Raw genomic sequence first — 23,463 nt, 5'->3', positions numbered from 1 at the left:
CAAGTGCCCTCTTTAATACCCAAGAAACAACAGATGTTGGTGGGGATGCAGAGAAAGGGGAACCCTCTTGCACTGTTGGTGGGAATGCAAACGGATGCAGCCACTCTGGAGAACAGTATGGAGGCTCCTCAAAAAGTTAAAGGAGGTTTCCGTCTATTATTTTTCACAGGATTAAGCCTTTCCTCCTTCAACTCCTGTTGTAGTCATCAAACTCTAGGGGTCATGTGGTTTTCACATTGCCTATGAAAGGGTGTTTGATTAAAGTTCCCCAAAGCCTTATAAATTGTTAGGTGGGTACAAGGAGAATTATTTTTACCATCCTTCTTGGATTGTTTTGAGGCGCCTAAAAGAAGGGCTGGTAGATAGGGAAAAGCAAAGGTAAGTAGAACATTCTGCATTCCAGTGTTGTGTTGGAGTGCTGAGATTCTCTGATGCTAAATATTCATTCTCTTAGAAAACGGTGGAACTTGCTACTTAGGAAATACCTCATTATCCTACCTCCTTGCTAGTATGTCCAGAGTGCCCCCCGAGAGGCACTGCAGGGCAATGGAAGGACCTTGCCTTTGGGGGTCAGACCTGGGTTTGAACACCTGCCTCAACCTCTCGGAATTTCCTCATCGATGACACAACGAAGGAATCCATGAAGAGGCCCTCAGGGAGTGGTCAAAGTTGGTGACTGCACCCACACCAGCTCTTCGTAGGGCTGAGTTCTACTCTAACTTCTTACCAGGCCATAAGGACCAGACCCGAAAGGGCGAGGGAGAGGCACTGACCTCGAAGTCACGGTGCTGGGTGATGGGCTGGCACAACGCTGGATCCTGGCAAGGGCAGTGGGCCCCTGCCCAGAATGGCAGCAGCAGCACAGAGAGCCCAGGGACGCCATGTGGTAGGCGGGCGAGGAGGCACAGGCGACCAAGCTGCAGCGGGGACATGACGGCAGCCACTCCTCGGCGGGAGCGGGTTCCTCCACCTGCTGGCTCCGGTGGAGACTCTCAGCAAGGCGGGCCCTGCCTCGGGGCAGAGCGGACTTGGGAGGGGCTGACACAGGAAGGGCTGGGCAGTCTTGGCCAATGGGGACAAGAAGGTGGGGTGAAGGAGAAAGGCTGCCTTGAACACCTGCCCTGGCAAGCCAGTGCCTCGGGCCCCCAGCAGACCTGTTGACTCAATCAAGTCAACATCATCAGTACCGTTTATACCCCCTCAACACTCTGCACCTGCCTTCGTGTCATGGCCCTTTGTACTCCTTGTACAGTTTGAAAGTGGAGGGGGCCCCCCAAATGGAGAAGTAGGGGACCTGGATAGGGATGACTGAGCACCATGGTTGGAATGGGGGAGGGGGTTCGGGAGCTTTCCTGGTGTGCTCTGAAACTGGCCCCCGCACACAGAGGGCAGGGAGAGACAGAAGAAAGAGGCAGGTCACTCCAGGTTGGCAGGTGGCCGTTTTAATAAGACCAGTGGAGCTTACATATGAGGCTTGTCTTGAGCAGCAGCCCTCCAGATCTTAAAAAGCTTTATAAAGGGGCCCCAACTGGGCTCAGTCACATAGGTCGTGCAGGTGTTTTCAATACTACATCACCATCTCAAGGCTATGTCCTTGGAGCAGCCCTTGGGAGCAGGAAAGGCCAGCGGAACCCACATTCCAAGGACAGACGAAGGGGTGAGGAGCCTCAGAGCGCTCACAGGTCAATCGGCGGTCATGTCTTTTTGATGACACTCCCAACACTCCACCCCTGGTGACCAGTTCTTACAATCTCATGTGCCTCCCTCTTCCACAATGAGCCCTGAGTGGTCAGCAAGGGGTTTCATTAACATGGAGGTGGCTCTTTTGGTGGCTATCTGGGCATTGGAGGCAGATGCCATAGTGACGATACAGGTACGCGTAAGAGAAAACACAGATGAAGACAATAATTCCCCAGGTTAGTGACAACTCTTTCTATCAAAAGCCCCGGGATCCAAACCATCAATTTATTAAATCCTCTAGGCTGGGAGTTGGATCACTCAGGGCATTCACCTGTGTCTTCCTGTGATTTAATAAGGATGATACATTAGCAGACTCATTAGGTAGGAGCTGAGAACATTTAGTTTTGATAATGGCACAGGTGCCTCCCTGTGAGGTAGGAATAATGTCCAAGGCCATCCTATGTTAGAGGACAGTTTTTCTCATTAGAGTCATTTCAGTGCTCAGTAAGGACAGATTTTTTTGGCTATCATTCAGGGCTTGCTGACTGAATTCAGCCAGGGTTTCTCCACGTGCTGTACCATCCTCCAAGGCTGTGGAGGGAACGAAGACTGTAGCCAGTAACCGTACCAGGGAGACAGTGCCCACCTGGGCTTGAGGAGAGAGGGAGGTTGGCAGCTTTAGGAGTCTGCCTCAGTTGTGCATACTGTGCATGTTGGCCAGGGCGGCAGCAGTGTCAGGCATGAGGAGACAGACTGGGGACAGGATATGCCAGAATAGGACCCTCGCCTTCTCCTCTCTCTCAATGTGTCTGTTCCATTTCAGGCACAGTGCATTTCAACAGGTCCAGCTTGCAGCAGGACAATGGATCCCAGTGGAGAATGAGTAGCCCTCCTCACCCAGGAATGTGAAGTAACTCGCCAGCCCTGTCAGCATGCCCCATTGCAAATTCCAGTAGATCATTCCTTTCCCAGGCATGACGGGGCTTGGTGTTCTCAGCAGCATGGTATGCTGACCCATGGTTGAGAGTTGGAGCAAGGGCTGTTTCCTGTCACGTCCACACCTGTTTGGTGTTGGGGGCCTTGTCAGGGGTCCCCAGTCTGGGATATGGGGCAACTGGTTCTACTCACTGATTATTCAAACGTATTAAAGCCTAGACAGTACTTTAGTCTACCTGCCGAAGGTGGTTTTATCTATTAATCTGCTGTGTTAATATTTTTTCTCTCTACCAACCCTGCTGCTTATGGATCATGGGGGAGGTGAAACCTCCATTTGATGTCTTTTTTTTTTTTTTTTTTTTGCCCAGTCTTATATATCATGACCTTCAAAATGTGACTCCCCAGTTGCTATCTATTTGATGAGGCTACCCATACATAGTTCTCAGTTTCTCTAATCCCCTAATGGTGGCAGCCTGCCGTGCGCAGCGGCAAGGGAAAGCTTGGGTTAGGCCAGATGCAGTGTGCACACAAACCAGGGCATATGTGGACCCTTCACTTGGAGGGGGCCAATATAATCAGTTTGCCAGTTCTTCAGCGGTTGGGAACTGCAGCAAATGGCCCCAGATTCTTCCAGCAGTTGCCTTGGGAGCTGTTTAGAACACACAGGACAGCCTGTTCCCTCCTTAGTGAAGTCACTGTACTCCAAGGGCAATTTGGCATCATTGACAAAATGCCATCCCACCCGGGCATTGTGATGGCCGTTCTTTCTGTGCACCCAATCTGCTGTACCTACGAAGGCTCATTAGCTAAGGCCTGCGCCTGACGTAGGGCATCAACTTCCCGATTGCCAGGGGGGTCGGTGCCTTATGAGCTGTGGCATGGAAAACAGAGAGGCCTGCCTCAGACAAGATCTTGCAGGTGGACTCGAATGTCTTCCCACACATCTTTACCCCACAAGGGCTTATTCGTAATCATCCACCCCTTGGCCTCGCATTGTCCAAGCCATAGAGCTAATCCCTTTGGTAGAGCCCAGCTGTCAGTGTAAAGGGTTAACGGTCAGGGCTCCTGCGTGATCACTGGCCAGACCACTCAGCTCCACCCAGCGGCTGCAGTGGGAGAGGCCCTACCTGGGGGGGAGCGCTGTGTACCCTGCTAGGAGCGGCTGCTCTATGGGGTATATTGGGTTTCGCCCCCTTCCAGAACTGGGACCAAAACCCTAGGGGCACTCTCCCCTCTGTCTACCCGTATCTTTGGAGTCACGGACATATTTAACTCAAGTGTTAGCCCTATTTGGGAGATGCCCAGAGCTTTAATCGGCTTTGCTAGTATTTTTGCTTTCTCAAAACCAGCTTGCTGCTCTGATCCCCAGTCCCACGTGTGCCCTTTCTTTACCCGGCAGAATAAGAGATGGAAGCACTATGCCAGGTAGGGAAGAAAAGTCCTCCCCAACCCCCAAATCTCTACACAGGCTTGCACCTCCTTCACATTTTTAGGGGTTGGATAGGATTGTACCTCATCAATCATAACTTTTGGGACAACGTTAAGTCTTACCCGACCAGATGATACCCAAAACCTCACGGCAGTGCCTGGGCCTTGACTTTTCTGTGGCTTCACTGCCCCTCCTTTCCCTGGCAGAGTCCCCAGCAGAGCCTGTAAGATGTCCCATGGCAGAGGCAAATCTCTGCATGTTAACATTATGCCCACTGATGTACATTTTACTGACGTGAGGAAGGAGAACAGGGACAGGTCCCAGCCACCATCCCATGACAGATTGTGGGGCTATTCAGGTAGCCTTGGGGGAGTACTTAAAAGGTTTATTATCATCCCTCCTACATGAAGGCAGATTGATCCTGGTTACCAGAAACCTGTACTTGTCCAAATCTTTTCCATGAATCTCCTGAGGAAAACAGCAACTCTGCAAGTGACAGACTTAAAAATGGCCATGGTTAAAGATCTGATGGGAGTTTCTTATAAACCTGGTAAAGACAACACCTACAAACCTTGTTTTTAATTTAAGTTAATTTAACTATACACTTTGTTTATCATTTTTAAATTTAATTCATTATAAAACTTTGTTTATAATTTTTTATCAAGAGCAGACCAACAATACAAGAAAATGTTGTCTTTTTAATAGAGAGAAAACCACATTTTAATCTTATACCAGTGTACTTTTTAAACTCATTTATTCCAATCTTCATCAGTCCTGACCACCCATAAAATTCCTTTCCAAAGATTCCCCTTCACAAACCTTCTACAACTTTCTTTTTCATTCAGATTTTGTTCTACGTTTTTCCTCTCTAAAAAACCAAACTCAATTTAGGACAATATTGCTTTTACTTTTCCCCTCAATAAAAATGTATTTTCATTCCTTATACCTTTCTCATACATCTCCTCCTTTCCCTCCCTACAGAGTTGTTTTCCTTATCATTTTCAGCAGTCTGTATTTGAAAAAGCCTTTCCCCCACCTTTTCTTTCTTTAGTCCCTGTGGGCAATGTTTTGGTTATCACCTGGAGTGTTACATTTTAAAGACAGGACGAGAGTTACAAATTCAAGGGACAGAGAATGCAAGTTTTCTCCTAAAAGTTTCAAGGGCAATTGCTATTTAAAATTTTCCTTTGTATTAAGGGTCAGAAGACATGCAGCTTATCATCATTTACTATAATCTTTTTAAAATTTTTTCATTACTTTTCAGAGATTCCACCTCTTAGTGTCCTAATCAGGCTTTGTCACAAGTGCCCTGATCTCTATCTGTGGCATCTTGTGCCCTCCTAGCTTTGAAAAACAGCACTTTAAGGTCTCTAACTTTTTATCCTGCTCTTCCATCTTGTCAAATACAAACATCTAATTTTGCTTCATCTCGTGCTTAAACTACAATAAAAACTGAAGCCCATAAGGACAAGGAGGTGACAGCAACATAATTTTGGAAGCTGGAAAACACTAGAGGTAAGTACGCCATACCCCAACAGTAGGGAAAGCTGAGAAACAACCCAATTTAAACCACAGAAATCCTCAAAATGTTCCAGAACTGCAAGAGGAGCCTCAGGAATTCAGGGTCAAGGGGGGAACAGGAGGAGGTTGTCTGAAAATAAGGGGACAGGTGTCGGCTTGGGGCAGATAGGTTACACATGGAATATAAAAATAGCAGTGGGCTCTGTTCAAAGTAGGTAATACCCCTTTGCTCACTTAATTCTCACAACAACCCATGAGACAGACTCAACTATTGTCATCTCCAGTTTACAGATGAAGGGGCACCAGAAGTTAAATAACACTTTCACACAGATAGTAAGGTGTGGAGCTAGGCTTTGAACTTAGGCAGTGTAGCTCCAAAGGCCACGATCTTAAGTATGCTATTCAGTCTCCATCCCACAGCTGAGAAGAGCAAGGCTCAGGCCAGTCACATGCTTGGGATCCCCATCCCTCGCTGCCCTTGAGCAAGAATCATCAGTTCAGATGGAGGAACACAGCAACCCAGGGCCATTTTCAGCAACACAGCAGTGTTATTTTGGTAGATGGTGACTTAAATTAGATAACAAGACTACAGTCAGCTTTGCCGCGATGGAGAAAACAGTCACCATTAGGGTGACACAATCCAAGACTCTACCATAAGAGTGTGCAGCATAGGCCAGGATAGCTCCCAGAATCTCCAGGGGCCATTCTTACCACACTTTGAATAGAAGCTCTCAGAGTCCCATCTTACACCCATCTTCCCCTCCCATACTCAGTAGTGTTCAGCCCTTACTGGGGTCCTCCAGTATCACAAGGTCACCACCCCACTGAGTAAGCAGCCCAGCCTACTGTAGGGAAAGTAATAATTACAAAAAGCTTCTTAACCTTGAGCTGGAAATTGTCTACTATTACCCTAATTGGCCCTGGGTTTTCCTTTGGGGGGACCTCCAGAACAACTCCAATAGCTTTTCCACAAGGTACTCTTCAGGTATTCAAGATGAACAACCAATATCTCCTCCTCTTCTGCTTCCCAAATTTTTCCTTGTCTGGACTAAATAAATCAAATTCTCTCAACTGTTCCTCATATAACATAGTTTTCAAACTTTTCACCATCCACCGGGAACCTTTTTTGATGAGCTTTAAGGACATGGTGCACAGCTAATCTGTGCATTCCAGCTCAGGCATGATCCGGCCAATGCAGCAGATGGCAAAATTGTTACCTCCTATGAGTTGACATGCCTTAGTGCTTTGGGGGCAGTAATGACATCTTAGCTTTCTGGGCAGCGATATACCTCTTGGCTCGTAACAAATTCATGACCCTCTTACTATGTCTGTTTGACAGAAGTATTGTTCAACCGGTTCTCTTCCGTCTTGTACGCATGCAGTCAATTTGCTTAATGTAGAAAGGACTTTACATCCATCTCTTGAAATCCTATCTTACTGGAGCCAGTCCATCTTGCATGCAGAGACTCAGAGACAATGTGTCCTCGTGTACTCCAATTAGAGTAGTTTAGGAAAAAAGCTGACAACCTGTCACCCTAACACTTTAAAATGGCTTCTGTCTGCATGCATGGACAGCGCCGAAAAGGTGTCCACTCACCTGCTGCCAAACAGCGGGGACCAACAGGGACAGAGGTGTCCCTGGAACTGCTGACGCTCTGGGGGCTGTTCCTAGGGCCGCTTTGCCTCTCTTTGCTTTTCACAGCTCTCATTTTTAATCCAAAAGCAACCAGAATAAACTTCAAGAAGACACTAGGATGCAAAATCTTTTCATAGAATGGACAGAAATGCCTCTGACAGTCTGCAAATATTTCCTTGACAGTTTATGTGTACATCAGGGGGTTGTCTCTAAAACTTTGGTGGTGTTATCTCTTATTTTGAATGAAGACCAAGTCCTCAGAAATAATTGGGCTTTTATGCGATATAACATCAAACGTGTAGAAAACAGTTTATAATTTATAGTGTGCTTTTACTAAGCAATAAGAGTATTTTGCAATGTTATGGCATACTGTTTTTGTTTCAAAACCAATTTTAAAGTTCTTATAGTTGAAAATTCTGATTAAAATATTAAGTTTTCTAACCCTGGCTCCTAGGTGTGTGTGTGTGTGTTTTTTTAATGTCCCTTTCCAGTGCAAGAAAAAAAAGCGTCATGAGCTGTTCTAGCATGAACGAGAAACAGCTGTGGCCATAACTGTACATTCCGTGAGTCCCATCTCTATTGCCTGGGTGATCCTGCTTAGGGCTTGCTTGCTTTCTTCATCAATGGAAGACGTGTTCCTTCAGAATTGGAATTCACTGAGGAACAAGACCTGTCTTATATCTGTGGGACAATTTGAATTTTAGTTGGTAGCTCTCCAGTGGAATCTTTGAGCAAAGGGAAATCAGCTACGGATGATACCGCTTGATGAAACAGGACACCGTACAGCTGTGATTTTAAGCAGAGAAACAGAGCCAAATAAAATTTTTTAAAAGTATCCACTCTATAATCAAAACTGAAGCCTCATTAAATGCCATCTAACAAAAAACTAAAAGAGCTAGTAATGGGCAACAAAATGATCATGTTAAGAATTCTGACAACAGGCAGAATCATTATGGAAAGCAAAGGAAGGGGGCAAAGCAATGGAATCACAAACAGAATGATTAGCCTCACTGAGCTCAGATTTATTAGATAAAGTCCAGCTGGTTATCCTCACGAGGTCAGAACCTTACCATATGGTGACTTTTCACAGAATCCAAAAGGATGGGAAACAGGGCCCATTTAAATTACATATTGAATTAATAATGGCAAAATAACCAATAGTCTCCTTGGTATGGAGTTTTTAAATTACGCTTTTAAATACTAATAATATTTGTGATCACTATCACATCATTAACAGCAACAGTATAAGTAATTATTTTTAGCTGCCATGTCGCTGTCCACAATGCACTTTAATACATATATATATTATCTCATTAAAACACGACCAGTGACTAGTCACAGATTCAGATACAGTACCTCTCTAGCATATTGCAAATAGATATGTGAAGCTCAATCCTTGAACTGGGGCACGATTACCACCAACTTTAGTCCCTTGCCTTTGTAAGGACGCCAAGGATTTCCCTTGCCCCCCTCCCCGCCCCTGACCGCGTTTGCTTGGCTGGCGCCGTGCACACTGCTGCTGACGCTGCACCGCGGCTGTCCCTGCTCTCCGTACTACGGCTCGTTTTGCCCAAGACCCTCTGTGCTGCGGTTTGTTTTCTTCCAAGAGTGTTTGCTTTTGCTCTTGCTGGGGAGGCGGCGGGGATACCCAGGCTGCCTGTGCCTGCGACTTTGTTGCGGCTGCTGCGGCTGGACCCTGCCCGCGGGAGAGCTGCCGCTCTGGTCCTCCCTGGGGCGCTGTCCCCCCACCCCACCCCCTCGTGTGCTGCTTGCGCCTCGTCCAGAGACCCATGTCCCCACCTTCCGGCTCGCGCTTTCCAGAAGGTGTCACAGAAAACGTTACCATTTTTGATAGAAACTTGAATGGGATTACCTCCAGCTTCGGTCTGAATTCCAGAATTTCACTGCGATGTTGTTTTGGTTGGAGACACATGCTTATGTTGGCCAAGCTTGTATGATGTTTTCTGTTTTATGCTATAAGTAAAATTGATATTTATGATGATGATGATGATGATTCATGAAAAGGGGTCACAGAGCAGAGTGAGCAAGAGTTCAAGCTCCGCAATCATACAGAGCTGGGTTCAAATCTCAGTTCTGCCTAATTCTAATCATTAGACCACAAGAATGTGGTCTATGAATTTTTATGTTGTATGAAACACGTAACAATAGTCTCATTCTCACAGGATGCTAGGAGAATCATGAAAACAAGGAAATGCATGTAAAGTCCTTTGTACCTGATACATATTAATACTAATTTTCATTACTGTTCTTACTGGAGTATCAATTACCAGATCCTCCACAAAGCTAAGAGTGTGTTCTGCACATGTAAGTATTATGTAAGTTTTGGTTTCATAATGAAATGAATAAATGCATATTATTAGTAGATGGTACTTCTAATATCTTATTCAATGAAATTGTAAGATATAAACTTTGCACATCCCTTTATTTAAGAACCAAATATTTTCATTATTAGTTTATAAAGTTCTGGAAGGTTTAAGCCATCAAAGCTAATAGAAAAAATTTCTGGCTTTAGCAAAAATTGCCTCTGACAGACCTTAAAATGAAGCAAATGCAATCTTCTCTCCAGGGAGAAAAATCAAATGCAAGTAACGGTTTGTAAATATTTAAAGAGGAATAAAATTAAATCTGTCAATATTCATTTATTCATTCATTCGTACATACTATTTAATGAATATGTCTTGAGTATTACAATGCCCTAAGTTTATTCTGTATTAATCCCTTTAAATTTATTGCTGGCTGCGGCAAAGGCTGCATTGGTCTGAGGCCTGGATGAGGCCATGGGACTTGCGGGCCAGAAAGGAGCCCATCCTAGGACTCAGCATCTGCTACCATCAGTGGGGATATGGCCATTCCTTCCCAGCCTTCTTCACAGGATGCCCTCCTCTTCCTGACCTCTGTGCTGGTATCTCAGCGCTCCATCTTGGACCTCTTTTCTTCTTAATCCATACTCACTTTTTGAATGATTTCATCCAGTCCCATGACTTCAAATACAACCTATATGCTTATGAACCCCAGCTTTCTATCTTCAACATCACCCCTCACCTGAGCTCCAGATTTGCACATTTAATGATCTACTTCATACTGGCATTTGGGCATTTAACAGGCATCTCAAACTCACCCTGTCGAAGTTAAGCTCCTGATTTCCACCCCCTACTTGCTTCTGCTCCAGTGTCCCCACCTCAGTAATCCCCTAGCCAATCACCAGACTGCTCAGGCAAAGCCCCCTTTCTCTCTCACATACCATGTCTAACCAGCATCTTCAAACTCTCCCCCAAAACATTTCTCACCTCCTCCATCACCACTTTAACCCAAATAACCATCAGCTCTTTCCATGCCTGCGGAAAGAGCCCCTATTTGAATCCTTTTGTTCTTATCCCCTCGAAAGCAGCCAGAATTCTCTTTTGAAATTGTAAATCATTTTTATTGTATCCTTATCCAACACATTCCAAAGTAAATCCAAAGTCCTTACCATGACCTCTGATGCTCTACAGTGCAGGCTTTTGCCTGCCATTTACTTTCAGTCTTTCTTGCCGGCAGCTTCTTCCCATTGATGTCCCCACCTTGTTCTTCCCTCAGGGCCTTTGCAGGTGCTATTCCCTCTGCTTTGAACACTCTTCCCCAGGCTTCTCAAGCCTCTGCCCGTCACTTGTCTCAGGCCTCTGCTCATCTCTTACCTCCCCATAGATCTCCTGGGCAGCCTCTCTGAAAGGCTCTACCTCATTTGAAATCACCCTACTTTGCCTTATTTTTCTTCAAAGTACTCATCAACCACAACATATATTTATTCGTTTAGTGGCATCTTAACCATCCAGAAGAGATTTAATTTTTCTTATTCATCTCTGAATTCCTGTTACTTAGAATAGTGTCTGATGCATAAAAGACAGTCAATAGATGTTTGTGAAGTGGATAAGTGAATGTCTCTACTTCCTTCCCACCCAGAAAACATAGCACTGGGGGCAGACTGAAGTTCAGGTCCTTGACTTTTTGATAACATTTACTGAGCACTTATGTGCTAGGAATAATACTAACAGGTTTTTGTTTTTTTTTTAATATTCATTATCTTATTTAATCTTCAAACCCTACAAAGTATGTATTCCTACTGTCATTATTATTACTACTTCCTCTTTTACAGATGAGGGAACAACCCAGCAAGGTTCAATAACTTGGCCAACACAGCTGGTAAGAGATAGGTAAGTGTTGGGAAAGGCAGTTGTGAGTGGTTTGTTGACCCCTGAGCAACTGCTGAAGAGTGCCTTGGGCTGGAACATTCCCTTGTATGGAGATAAAGAGCCATCACAACCTGTGCTGCTGGACTTAGCTCCTTCTTTGGAACTATCTTTCCTTCTTCTGGGTTTGCTGTATACTCAGGGGCTCTCTCCCTGCTTTTTCAAGATCCTTATCTTATGTATATGTGTACAGGCAGGAGGATAGAGGTAAGCTATCTCTAAAACAGCTCTAAAAAAAATCTTTCAAGCTGTGCAGCCAAGGCTCCAGATAATTCCAATCTCTCATCGCTCAGATTTTTCCATTCTTAAGTATGATTTGTTTACTGTTACAAAGTGAGTCACAGGACGTATGGAGAATTAACTCAGATATCTGGTACCATGTGAGTGGACAAGCTTTTTCCCCCTGAACACACAGGGGTACAGTATACTGTGTATGTTTATGCTGTCTCCAGGGATTTGGAAGGATTGGACATAAGGGAAAAAAACTCCTGTTGTCCCTGACAACATACAAAATTATATCCTGGAGGATCCTTTTAAATAAATAGAATTAACTTCTAGAGAAAAGAAGCTTGATGGTACTGTACTCATTGATGATATTGCTGGGTTTTTTTTAAGTCACACTTACCTCTCAAGATGCTTATAAACATTGTCATCTCCAAATAGGTTCATTGCAGCAGTGTGTCTGCCGTGTCGATGCCCAAGAAATATTCTAATTCTGGTGAAGAGGTTCTTTATATTTTTCCCCTTGAAAAGTCATTCACATGGATATTTTGTTTCAGAATATTCCATTTTTCTTCCTGAAATGCGCATCATGATGTAAGACTTAGTATTTCATTTCTGATACCTCTACTTATCCACAACATGGTTAGAGATCAGCCTCTCACCATTCTTGTGAAACTTGGTAAGAGATTGAGAACAGAAGTTTTTCATATTTCATTGCTCAAGTGCAAACAGTTGATTATCTAAAGAACATGTTTAATCCTGGTTGGCCTTTTCCTGCCTCCCCAAAGTCTCCAAGACAGAATCAGACAACCATGGAATGTTAGAAACAGAAGAGACATCAGAAACTCCAAACTTAATCCCTCCTTTTAGAGATGACATGACTTGCTTACGTCCACTGCCATGATTTGTTTCCAGGGAATAGAAATGCATCAAACTATTTGCATGGGCAAGAAAAAAATTAGGAAAAGAAACCAGCTTCCAAAATGAACTGAAAATATAAACTAAATGGTTTTTGTTGCCCTTCTCTGTAACACCCACCCTCCATTAGCAGAAACATGAGAAAGCTCAGAGATTGATAACACCTGTATTTGGTGTGCAGTTTTTATTATAAAATTGAAAAGATTGAATTTGATACATTTATTAGGTCTTGGGCCAATTAAAAACTCATCCAGTTGTCTGTTTGCAACAGTGAGCAATGAACACAAGAATGACAATGACAATTCCCAACATGGCGTGTCCAAATGAAACTGCAAAAGGTTCTAGGACTTGATAAAATGGTTAAGATATTACTCATCTGGAGTACCATCCTTATATCAGACAAACTAGATTTTAAACCAAAGACTGTAATAAGAGAAGAAGAGGAACACTATATCATAATAAAGGTGTCTATCCAACAAGAAGATCTAATAACTGTAAATATTTATGCCCCCAACTTAGGAGCACCCAAATACATAAATCAATTAATAACAAACTTAAAGAAACTCATTGATAATAATACAATAATAGTAGGGGACTTTAATACCCCACTCAACAGCAATGAACAGATCATCTAAGCAGAAGATCAACAAGGAAAGAGTGGCTTTGAATGACACACTGGACCAGATGGACTTCACAGATATATTCAGAGCTTTTCATCCATACATTCTTTTTGAGTGCACATGGAACATTCTCCAGAATAGATCACATACTGGGTCACAAATCAGGCCTCAACCAGTACAAAAAGACTGAGATCATACCATGCATATTTTCAGACTACAATGCTATGAAACTTAAAGTTAACCACGAGGAAAATTTTGGAAAGAGCCAATGGAGGTTAAAGAACATCCTACTAGGGGTGCCTGGTTGGCTCAGTAGATTTAGTGTCTGCCTTTGGCTCTGGGCATGGTCCCAGGGTTCTGGGATCAAGCCCTGCATCAGGCTCCCTGCTCAGTGGGGAGCCTGCTTCTCCCTCTCCTTCTGCCCCTGCTCATGCTCTCTCTCTTTCTCAAATAAATAAAATCTTAAAAAAAAAAATAATAAAACATCCTACTAAAGAATGAATGGGTTAAACCAGGAAATTAAAGAAGAAATTAAAAAAAAAAATACATGGAAGCAAATGAAAACGAAAACACGACAGTCCAAAACCTTTGGGATGCAGCAAAGGCAGTCCTAAGAGGGAAGTATATCACAATACAGGCCTACCTCAAAAAGCAAGACAAGTCTCAATACACAACCTAACCTTACACCTAAAGCAGCTGGAAAAAGAACAGAAAATAAAGCCTAAAACCAGCAGAAGAAGGGAAATAATAAAGATTAGAGCAGAAATCAATGATATAGAAATCAAAACAACAGTACAACAGATCAATGAAACTAGGAGCTGGTTCTTTGAAAGAATTAACAAAATTGATAAATCCCCTGCCTGACTTATCAAAAAGAAAAGAGAAAGGACCCAAAGAAATTGAATGAAAGAGGAGGGATCACAACCAACACCACAGAAATACAAACAATTTTAAGAGAATATTATTCGCAATTATGAGCCAACAATTTGGCCAGTCTGAAAGAAATGGATAAATTCCTAGAAATATATAAACTCTCAAAAATGAAACAGTAAGAAATAGAAAACCTGAACAGACTCATAACCAGCAAAGAAACTGAATCAGTAATCAAAAATCTCCCAACAAACAAGAGTCCAGGGCCAGATGGCTTCCCAGGGGAATTCTACCAGACATTTAAAGAATTAATATCTAATCTTCTGAAACTGTTCCAAAAAAATAGAAATGGAAGGAAAACTTCCAAACTTATCCTATGAGACCAGCATTACCTTGATTCCAAAACCAAAGACCCCACTAAAAAGGAGAATTACAGGCCAATATCCCTGATGAACATGGATGCAAAAATTCTCAACAAGATACCAGCTAATAGAATTCAAGATTACATCAAAAGGATTATTCACCATGATCAAGTGGGATTTATTCCTCGACTGCAGGGCTGGTTCAATATCTGCAAATCAATCAATGTGATACACCACAGTAATAAAAGAAAGGATAAGAACTATATGATCCTCTCAATAGATTGAGAAAAAGCATTCGGCAAGATAAAGCATCCTTTCTTGATAAAAACCCTCAAGAAAGCAGGGATGGAAGGAACATACGTCAACATCATAAAGGCCATAACAAAAACGCCACAGCGAATATCATTCTCAATGGGGAAGAACTGAGAGCTTTTCCCCTAAGGTCAGGAACACGACAGGGATGTCCACTCTCACCACTGTTGTTCAGCATAGGACTGGAAGTCCCAGCCTCAGCAGTCAGACAACAAAAAGAAATAAAATGCATCCAAATCAGCAAGGAAGAATTCAAACTTTCACTCTTCACAGATGACATAATACTATGTAGAAAACCCAAAAGACTCCACCAAAAAATTGCTAGAACTGATACATGAATTCAGCAAAGTCACAGGATATAAAATCGATGTAGAGAAATCTGTTGCATTTCTATACACCAATAATGAAGCAGCAGAAAGGGAAATCAAGGAATTGCTCCCATTAACAATTACACCAAAACCACATCTAGGAATAAACCTAACCAAAGAGATAAAAGATCTGTACTCTGAAAGCTATGGAACACCAATGAAAGAAATTGAGGAAGACACAAAGAAATGGAAAAACATTCCATGCTCATGGATTAGAACAAATATTGTTAAAATATCTATACTACCCAAAGCGATCTACACATTCAATGCAATCCCTATCAAAATAACACCAGCACTTTTCACAGAGCTGGAACAAATAATCCTAAAATTTGTATGGAACCAGAAAAGACCCCAGATAGCCAAAGGAATGTTGAAAAAGAAAACCAAAGCTGGAGGCATCACAATTCCGGACTCCAAGCTCTACTACAAAGCTGTCATCATCAAGACAGTATGGTACTGGCACAAAAACAGGCACATAGATCAGTGGAACAGAATAGAGAGCCCAGAAATGGAACCACAATTATATGGTCAACTAATCTTTGATAAAGCAGGAAAGAATATTCAATGGAAAAAAGACAAATCTCTTCAACAAATGGTGTTGGGAAAATTGGACAGCCACATGCAGAAGAATGAAACTGGACCACTTTATTACACCATACACAAATTCAAAATGGATGAAAGATCTAAATGTGAGACAGGAATCCATCAAAATCCTAGAGGAGAACAGGCAGCAACCTCTTTGACGTTGGCCACAGCAACTTCTTACTAGATAGGTCTCTGGAGGCAAGGGAAACAAAAGCAAAAACTACTGGGACTTCAAGATAAAAACTCCTGCACAGTGAAGAAAAACAATCAACAAAACTAAAAGGCAACCTTTAAATGAGAGAAGATATTTGCAAATGACATATCTGATAAAGGGCTAGGAGCCAAAATCTATAAAGAACTTATCAAACTCAACACCCCCAAAATACCTATATAATCCAGTTAAGAAATGGGCAGAAGGCATGAACAGACATTTGTCCAAAGAAGACATACAGATGGCAAACAGACACATGAAAAAATGCTCAACATCGCTCGGCATCAGGGAAATACAAATCAAAACCACAATGAGATACCACCTCATACCTGTCAGAATGGCTTAAATTAACAACACAGGAAACAACAGATGTTGGCGAGGCTGCATAGAAAGGGGAACCCTCTTACACTGTTGGCGGGAATGCAAACTGGTGCAGCCACTCTGGAAAACAGTAAGGAGGTTCCTCAAAAAGTTAAAAATAGAACTACCTTTTGACCCAGCAATTGCACTACTAGGTATTTATCCAAAGGATATAAAAATACTGATTTGAAGGGGCACATGCACCCCAACGTTTATAGCAGCACTATCAATAGCCAAATTATGGAAAGAGCCCAGATGTCCTTCAACTGCTGAATGGATAAAGAAGATGTGATACATATATCACACACACACACACAATGGAATATTACTCAGCCATCAAAAAGAATGAAATCTGGCCATTTGCAATGACATGGATGGAGCTGGAGTATATTATGCTAGGTGAAATAAGTCAGTCAGAGAAAGACAAATACCATATGATTTCACTCATACGTGGAATTTAAGAAACAATACATATGAACACAGGGGAGGGGAAGGAAAAGTAAAAAAAGATAAAAACAGAGAGTGAGGCAAACCATAAGAGACTCTTAACTACAGAGAACAAACTGAGAGTTGCTGGAGGGGAGATGGGCAGGGGGATGGGGTAATTGGGTGATGGGAATTAAGGAGGGCACGTGATGTAATGAGCACTGGGTGTTATATGCAACTGATGAGTCACTAAATTCTACCCCTGAAACTAATACTACACTATATGTTAGCTAACTTACATTTAAATAAAACCTTGGAAGAATGAATGAATGAATGAATGAATGAAGATATTACCTCATAATAAAAGCAAGTTCCCTTAAAATAGCACTTCAATTTGCAGTAGTCACTCTGGATGGCTAGGTTAGGTTATTTATGTTATCTTGGTCAATTATGTAATTGCTACCATTAAGTTTTCTGGGCAAATGAACTCATCACTCTTTGCTTCCACCCCTACCAACTTCAAGAATTGTCATGAAGATAAATCAGACAAAATGCATGAAGACAGAAGCTTTAAACTGGGGTTCTTTGGAAGTGCACAAGTGAATTGTGTGTAAGATTGGTGTATGCATGTGCACAGAGCATTTTTCTGGTTAGAAGCTTTTATCAAACTCTTTTAAAGGAATCCATAACTCCAAAGTGGTTAAGAAGCATTTATAGTCAATCAAAAAAAAAAAAAAAAAAAGATTTCATTAGAGCTATTTTAGAGACAACCTCTACCTACTTGTCCCCGCCAAAGACACATACATAAGATAAGGATCTTGAAAAAAATAGAGAGTTCCTGAAATTACAAGCGTCCTTGTAATGCCAAGAAAGTCACTACCCTGCATGATAACGAAATTGTCGATGACAACACCAGCAGACCTCAAACTGAGTCATAGTCAATTTGGCTACTTCGATCAAAGAATACCCTTTCTGTCAACACAAATAAAGCCTATACAGCCTCAGAAAACAGAGTTTCTTTAGCTATCACTGCATCATCCCCTCTACCTGCTCCTCATAATCATTTCTTGACATGCACACTGACCCTCTTGATTTCTAATTCACGCTGGTAGTAAACAACAGATTCAATGACCTAGCAGCTTATTATTTCACAAGGATACATTGAGTGTCTCCCAGTTTCTGGGCACTGTGCTAGCCAGGGATGCGACAGCAAACATTACGAAGCCTGAGCCAACCAGAGTCAGAAGGAAGCCAGGATAGTGCTGGGGGGTGCGGGCGGGTGGGGAGGGTACCACATGAGGAGGGTACCACACGAGGAGAAGCACAGCAGGCCACGCACACACAAGATGAACTCCTAATTTGGTCTTGATGATCAGTGAAGGAAAAGAATATTAATAAACATCCCTTAAATAGCATTCACTGTATACCAGACACTCTTCCAAGTGCTTTATATCACTGTTTAATTCACCAGAGGATTCCAATAATGCTAGCGGAAGAACCAGTTTGCAACGCAAGGAGAAAGGTCTCTGGAACGTTCCAGGCAGAAGTAAGAGCAGGCATAAGGCCCCGGGGTGGGAGTGTGGCAGGGCGGCTCCTGCCAGCTCACCGCGTCTCACTGTTAAGTACGGGAGTTTGCAAGCCAGTCCCTGCTGGTAGCTCAACGCCGGCCACGGCAGGAGGAGTATTTTACGGAAGGTGGCAAGTACCACAAATCAATCAGAATTGATTTTTGTTGTTGTTGTTGTTGGTTTGGTTTGGTTTTTGTTTTTGCGAGGCAGCTCATCAGCACACCACTGCCCCGGGGCGTGGGAAATGATGACCTGACCAAGAGGGTCATTAACCATTCTGATGCGACAGGTGGAATGGCCTTCTCTAAGATTCCATTCTTACCTCTTGAAGATCAACCAAATGAGGTTTGTTAAAGACGCGAGTATAACTAGAAAATATCTCATACCGTTAGTCCATTTTATGTTGAGCTGAGGACACGCCCAACCTGAAATTCTTTGTTTGCGTGTTTATCTGGGCATCACTTCCATAGACAAAGTTACTTGTGTTTTTTTATGCAGTTCAAGGCCGTTTTGTTGACAGATGTTACAGTGGTGCGCCGGTGTGAACTTACAGGGAGAAAACAGATGGCATGGTAGAATATCGTACAAAAATAATTTAATATTTTGGGGCACCTGGGTGGCTCAGTCGTTAAGCCTCTGCCTTCAGCTCAGGTCATGATCCCAGGGTCCTGGGATGGAGCCCCGCATCGGGCTCCCTGCTCAGCTGGGAGCCTGCTTCTCCCTCTGCCTGCCGCTCCCCCTGCTTGTGCTCTCTCTCTCTCTTTCTCTCTTGCATGCATGCTCACAAATAAATAAAATCTCTTTAAAAATTAAAGAAAATAATTTAACATTTTACTGGCATTTTGACCCAATTTAAACTGAACAATTAGATTCCTACATTGTATCTGAAATATACATATCATCCTCCAGCTCAGTAGTTAAGCTAACCTAGCCCTCTCAAATTATGAAACCACTCTTGTTGGCATAGTGCATAGATAAAAGCAATTTTTATATCCAGACTAGATGCAAAGTCTGTGAATAAAGCACAATATCTTTAAAACTCTTAGGAAATCTTGGGGCTCCTGGGTGGCTCAGTCGTTAAGCGTCTGCCTTCGGCTCAGGTCATGATCCCAGGGTCCTGGGATCGAGCCCCGCATCGGGCTCTCTGCTCGGCCGGGAGCCTGCTTCTCCCTCTCCCACTCCCCCTGCTTGTGTTCCCTCTCTAGCTGTCTCTCTCTCTCTCTCTGTCAAATAAATAAAATAAAATCTTAAAAAAAAAAAAAAAAACTCTTAGGAAATCTTTTAGGACTAGGAGGAAGCTGTCCCCCATTTCCCTTCACCTTGAAGTAAAATACACACACACACACACACACACACACACACACACACACACAGTATAGATACAATCAGCCCTGAGAGGCAGAAAGTTTCACTGAAGGACAGCAGTGTTTAATACTATGTTTCTAATGTATATCCATTCCCCTATGCTGAAACCTAGACTATGACAAAGAAGTGCCAGCTTTGATGTAGGGGAAGCTCTGAACTCTTGGAAATTACATGGCCCATTTTGGAGCATTCAGAATGGCTGTATCCAGAGCAAGAAGAGGCCTTTACGGAGTAGGGAGATCACTTTCAACTTTCTCTGGGTTCCATTATTGTCTGTAGGCAGATCATACACCAGGTTATTTATCTGTTCATATATTGATTCAGATTTTTTTTCTGTGTAAATCTTCCACTTTGTTCAAGTTCCCAGAAATGTATTTTCAGATTTTAAAAACAACTCATCCAAAAGACAACTTTTGTCTTGGCCACCATCTTCCCCAACGAGAGCTTACTTTCTTATATGATCATTCTGGCCAGTCTTCCTGACGCCATCACAGCCTCTGCCTGAAGCCCAGCAGGAAAGTCCAAAGCAGCAAATGAAAACTCAGACAGGGCAGAATGGTGGATTATCCTTTTCCAGCAAAATGTCGCTGGGGGCCATGAGGAGCTACACCAGGCCAGTGCACATGGCCATCCTCCCTCATCCGACTATGCGGCTGGTGGCCACCAACATGTTCTTCACTGCCTGCTTCTTCATTTATGAGGTCACCTCCACTAAATACACTCGGGATATCTACTGATTATGTGAAAGAGAAGAGAATAAAATGATATTTGATTCTATTATGTGCTAAACAATTCACCTATCTTCTTTCATTTACTCCTCACCACAAACTGCAAAGGAGGTGGATTTAGGCTCATTTTACAAATGAGAGCAAGTAACTTGCATAGGATTAAACATCTTTCATTTAATTACTCATCCATTCAACAAACATTCACTGAGTGCTTACTATGAGCTAGGTGTTCAATAAACAACAGGTGTTGGTTTCGGTAAACAATAGCAAAAAAAAAAAAAAAGGTCCAACTTCAGGTTGGTTTCAGTTTTCCTTGTCAGTGAAAGTCACAAGAATGGAAACTCAGGCCAAAGTGTTGCGATTTGGAAATGAAGTTCAGAGAAAGCAGTGCCTCTCCCCTCTAATGAACATGTGTTAAGTGCCTATAGGAGGCAGGGTCCCATGTTAGAACTGTCAGAACCCTAATACTTGGCCTCATAGACTATCATTATTGCTTGAGAATGAAGAATTACCTTCTAATAGAAGAGAGGAAACCTACCATACAAAATCAATTAAAAAACAAAGCACAGGGCTGTTCAATTTAGAAATGGGGGTGCTTGAAGCTTTACACATACCTCACCCCCTGCCAGATATTCTGGGCAGAACATCTCAAACTGTAGGACACAGTTTGAAAACCACTGAGCAAATCAGTATGGCGTTGATTCAAGAGAGTGGGCATTGGATTTCATGGCCCCTGGGCTGCTGGTCTGGGAAGGTGCTAGGGAGCTCTAGTCCTGGGACCCACCCGAGTGTAGACCCGGAGGACATTCATGTACATTATCCCACTGCTCTTCATAACCTTCCCTTGGCAAGGGCTGACATCCCTGGTCTTGCTTATAATTACCCAGTTGTGCTTGGGGTCTTCCTGGATGGCACATTGGGTGGGCAAATTCTACAAATGCCTACTGTAAACAATCTGAGAAAAACAATCTGATCATCTTCTCCCGCAGCTGGGAAGAATGTCACCTGATCATCTCCACTTGTCATCTGACAACCTCTGTCATCTGACCAGCTCTACCTGGTCTCAGAAAGGAATGACCCCTGGCCATCTCCACCTGGTCTCAGAAAGGAATGACCCCTGGCCATCATCTTCACGGGGAAGCTGAAAGGAATGTCAGCAAGCCCAGGGCAGGGGCGTTTACACCCACCTCTGCAGGTCATACATCGATTGTTTTCCTGATAGTCGCATGCAACGTGTAGAATCCTCGGCTCTTGATAATGTTTCACATATTTCCAGAGGCATTAATGTTTCCAACCTTCCCACTGGTATGCTCAAATTTAACAGCCTCAGAGCGATGGAATGCCATTAAAGCAGTCACCTTTGCTGATGCTATGAAGGGGTTTTGGGCCAGTGGCCACTGTATTCATCAAACTGGAAACAAGATTAAATCTGAAAACAAGATTGTGGGAAATGGCTAAGACATTCTTCAGAGCAAAACAAATGAAATAAAATATAAAGAACATCCCTAGTATTTATCAGGTGCTTATTTAGTTCATTCTAGCAGTCTGTTTATTCATTCATCCTATAAATATTTAGCAAGTATCTGCCTGGTGCCAGGCCCTATGCTAAACCTTGGGATGACTTTCAAAGAGTTGGTAATATTTCCATGATGTCGTACCTGAAGGAATTCCAGGGCATTTTAGGCTTTCATTTATTGTCATTTCTCCCCAGTTCCCTACCATTCCCTTTCTGAAAAACTGCAAGTCTTCAGGAAAACCATCAGGCCCTGGGCAGCAGCTGAATTGCCCTTGGGACAATCCTCAGTGGCCACAGTCGTCCCCACTGTCATTTTGAGCCAACTTCCCAACCTAAACTAGAAGAAGCAGATCTAGGGTGGAGGTGGGGCAGGATTTTATCACCTGCAGGCAGAAATCTGTCTGGGTTCTTCCCAGATGAGAAAAGGAGAATTGAGAAAGCCAATTTCAAATTAAGTTGGCAGGAGCCAGAGTGAAAGAGACAATATTCTGGCAGTTTTTCATTGGCTTCTAAAACCTTTGCACTTGAGAGAACAACTAAACCAGAAAGGTTAACACTTGGATTTCACTGGATTGCCTCAGGTGTAAAATAATGTGAGCAATTTTCTCTTCTAATTTGGGGAGGGTCACCAGAGTTAGAAGGGAAGAAAACACCTCCACCTGTCCTCTCCCCACCCCTCCTTCAGCTGTCCCACTAGGCTTCTGGGGCTCCCTTCCAGAATGCAGCACAGACTACCTGCAGGGTTGGGGATGAGCCTCCCATTGTGCGAGCTCTCTGAGGGATCCAGGGGAAGAGGGGCTTGGGAGTCAAGATCACAGGCTTTCTGTGATCTTTCTGCTCTGTTCCTCTCTCCAAATAAAGTCAATGAATCCAGAATTGTGTTTAAAAGAGGAAGTTGCTGGGGTCGCCTGGGTGGGTTAAGCATCAGACTCTTGATTTGGGCTGAGGTCATGATCTCAGGATCAGGAGATGGAGCCCCACTTCGGGCTCCACGCTGAACATGGAGCCTGCTTAACATTCTCTCTCCCTGAGCATGCTCACTCTCTCTCTAGAAAAGAGAGAAAAAGAGAGAGAGAAGAGAGGCCCTTTACCTGAGAAGATTCTGATAATGGTGGAAGAATTGCTGGTATTCTCCTTGACTAGAAAAATAGAAACATTATTCTTGCTCCCAGAACATGAACAGCTGAGAAAGTTGTGGATTTCTGCAAAGCCACAGCAGGAAGAAAGTGGAGAAGAAATATTTAAAAGGGGAGAACTTACTAATAAGAAGTGGGCCTCTCTGTTCTGGTTTCTGTAACTTCCTAGCTCTTCTGATTCATTGACATTATGAGCCACACAGACTCAGCGCCTGAGTCAGAAATTCATTTTGGAGACATTTCAGAATATCTGAATGGTCCAGAAGAAGGGGAAAAGTTCAAAACAGAAATGTGAGGTCTCTGGCTATAAGCAACATTCAGAAAACGGCCTCTTCAGGAGAGAAGCCAATCCCTGTTATACATTCAAGAGCTTGAACTGGATTCCATGAAGGTTCCGTGTTTTGTTTACAACATTTGAATGAAGAACCTTTAAGAGCAGCTTTTGCT

General features: G+C 43.1%; 1 protein-coding gene across 1 annotated transcript in view; it reads right to left on the bottom strand.

The window, feature by feature from the left end:
• The window catches only part of CTBS (chitobiase), a 78,455-nt gene that overhangs the window by 46,088 nt on the left and 8,904 nt on the right, over positions 1-23,463 (bottom strand). The window contains exons 3-7 of the mRNA XM_032424916.1: positions 22,972-23,266; positions 21,552-21,793; positions 20,086-20,369; positions 12,075-12,246; positions 9,076-9,176 (exon numbers count right to left, since the gene is read on the bottom strand). Of these exons, the coding sequence (XP_032280807.1) occupies positions 9,076-9,135 (60 nt within the window). The 5' untranslated portion in view covers positions 9,136-9,176; positions 12,075-12,246; positions 20,086-20,369; positions 21,552-21,793; positions 22,972-23,266. The remainder of the gene's footprint in view (positions 1-9,075; positions 9,177-12,074; positions 12,247-20,085; positions 20,370-21,551; positions 21,794-22,971; positions 23,267-23,463) is intronic.

This window comes from Phoca vitulina, unplaced genomic scaffold (genome assembly GCF_004348235.1).
Source record: "Phoca vitulina isolate PV1807 unplaced genomic scaffold, GSC_HSeal_1.0 scaffold2, whole genome shotgun sequence".
NCBI lineage: Eukaryota > Metazoa > Chordata > Mammalia > Carnivora > Phocidae > Phoca > Phoca vitulina.
This window is presented reverse-complemented; position numbering and strand designations above follow the sequence as displayed.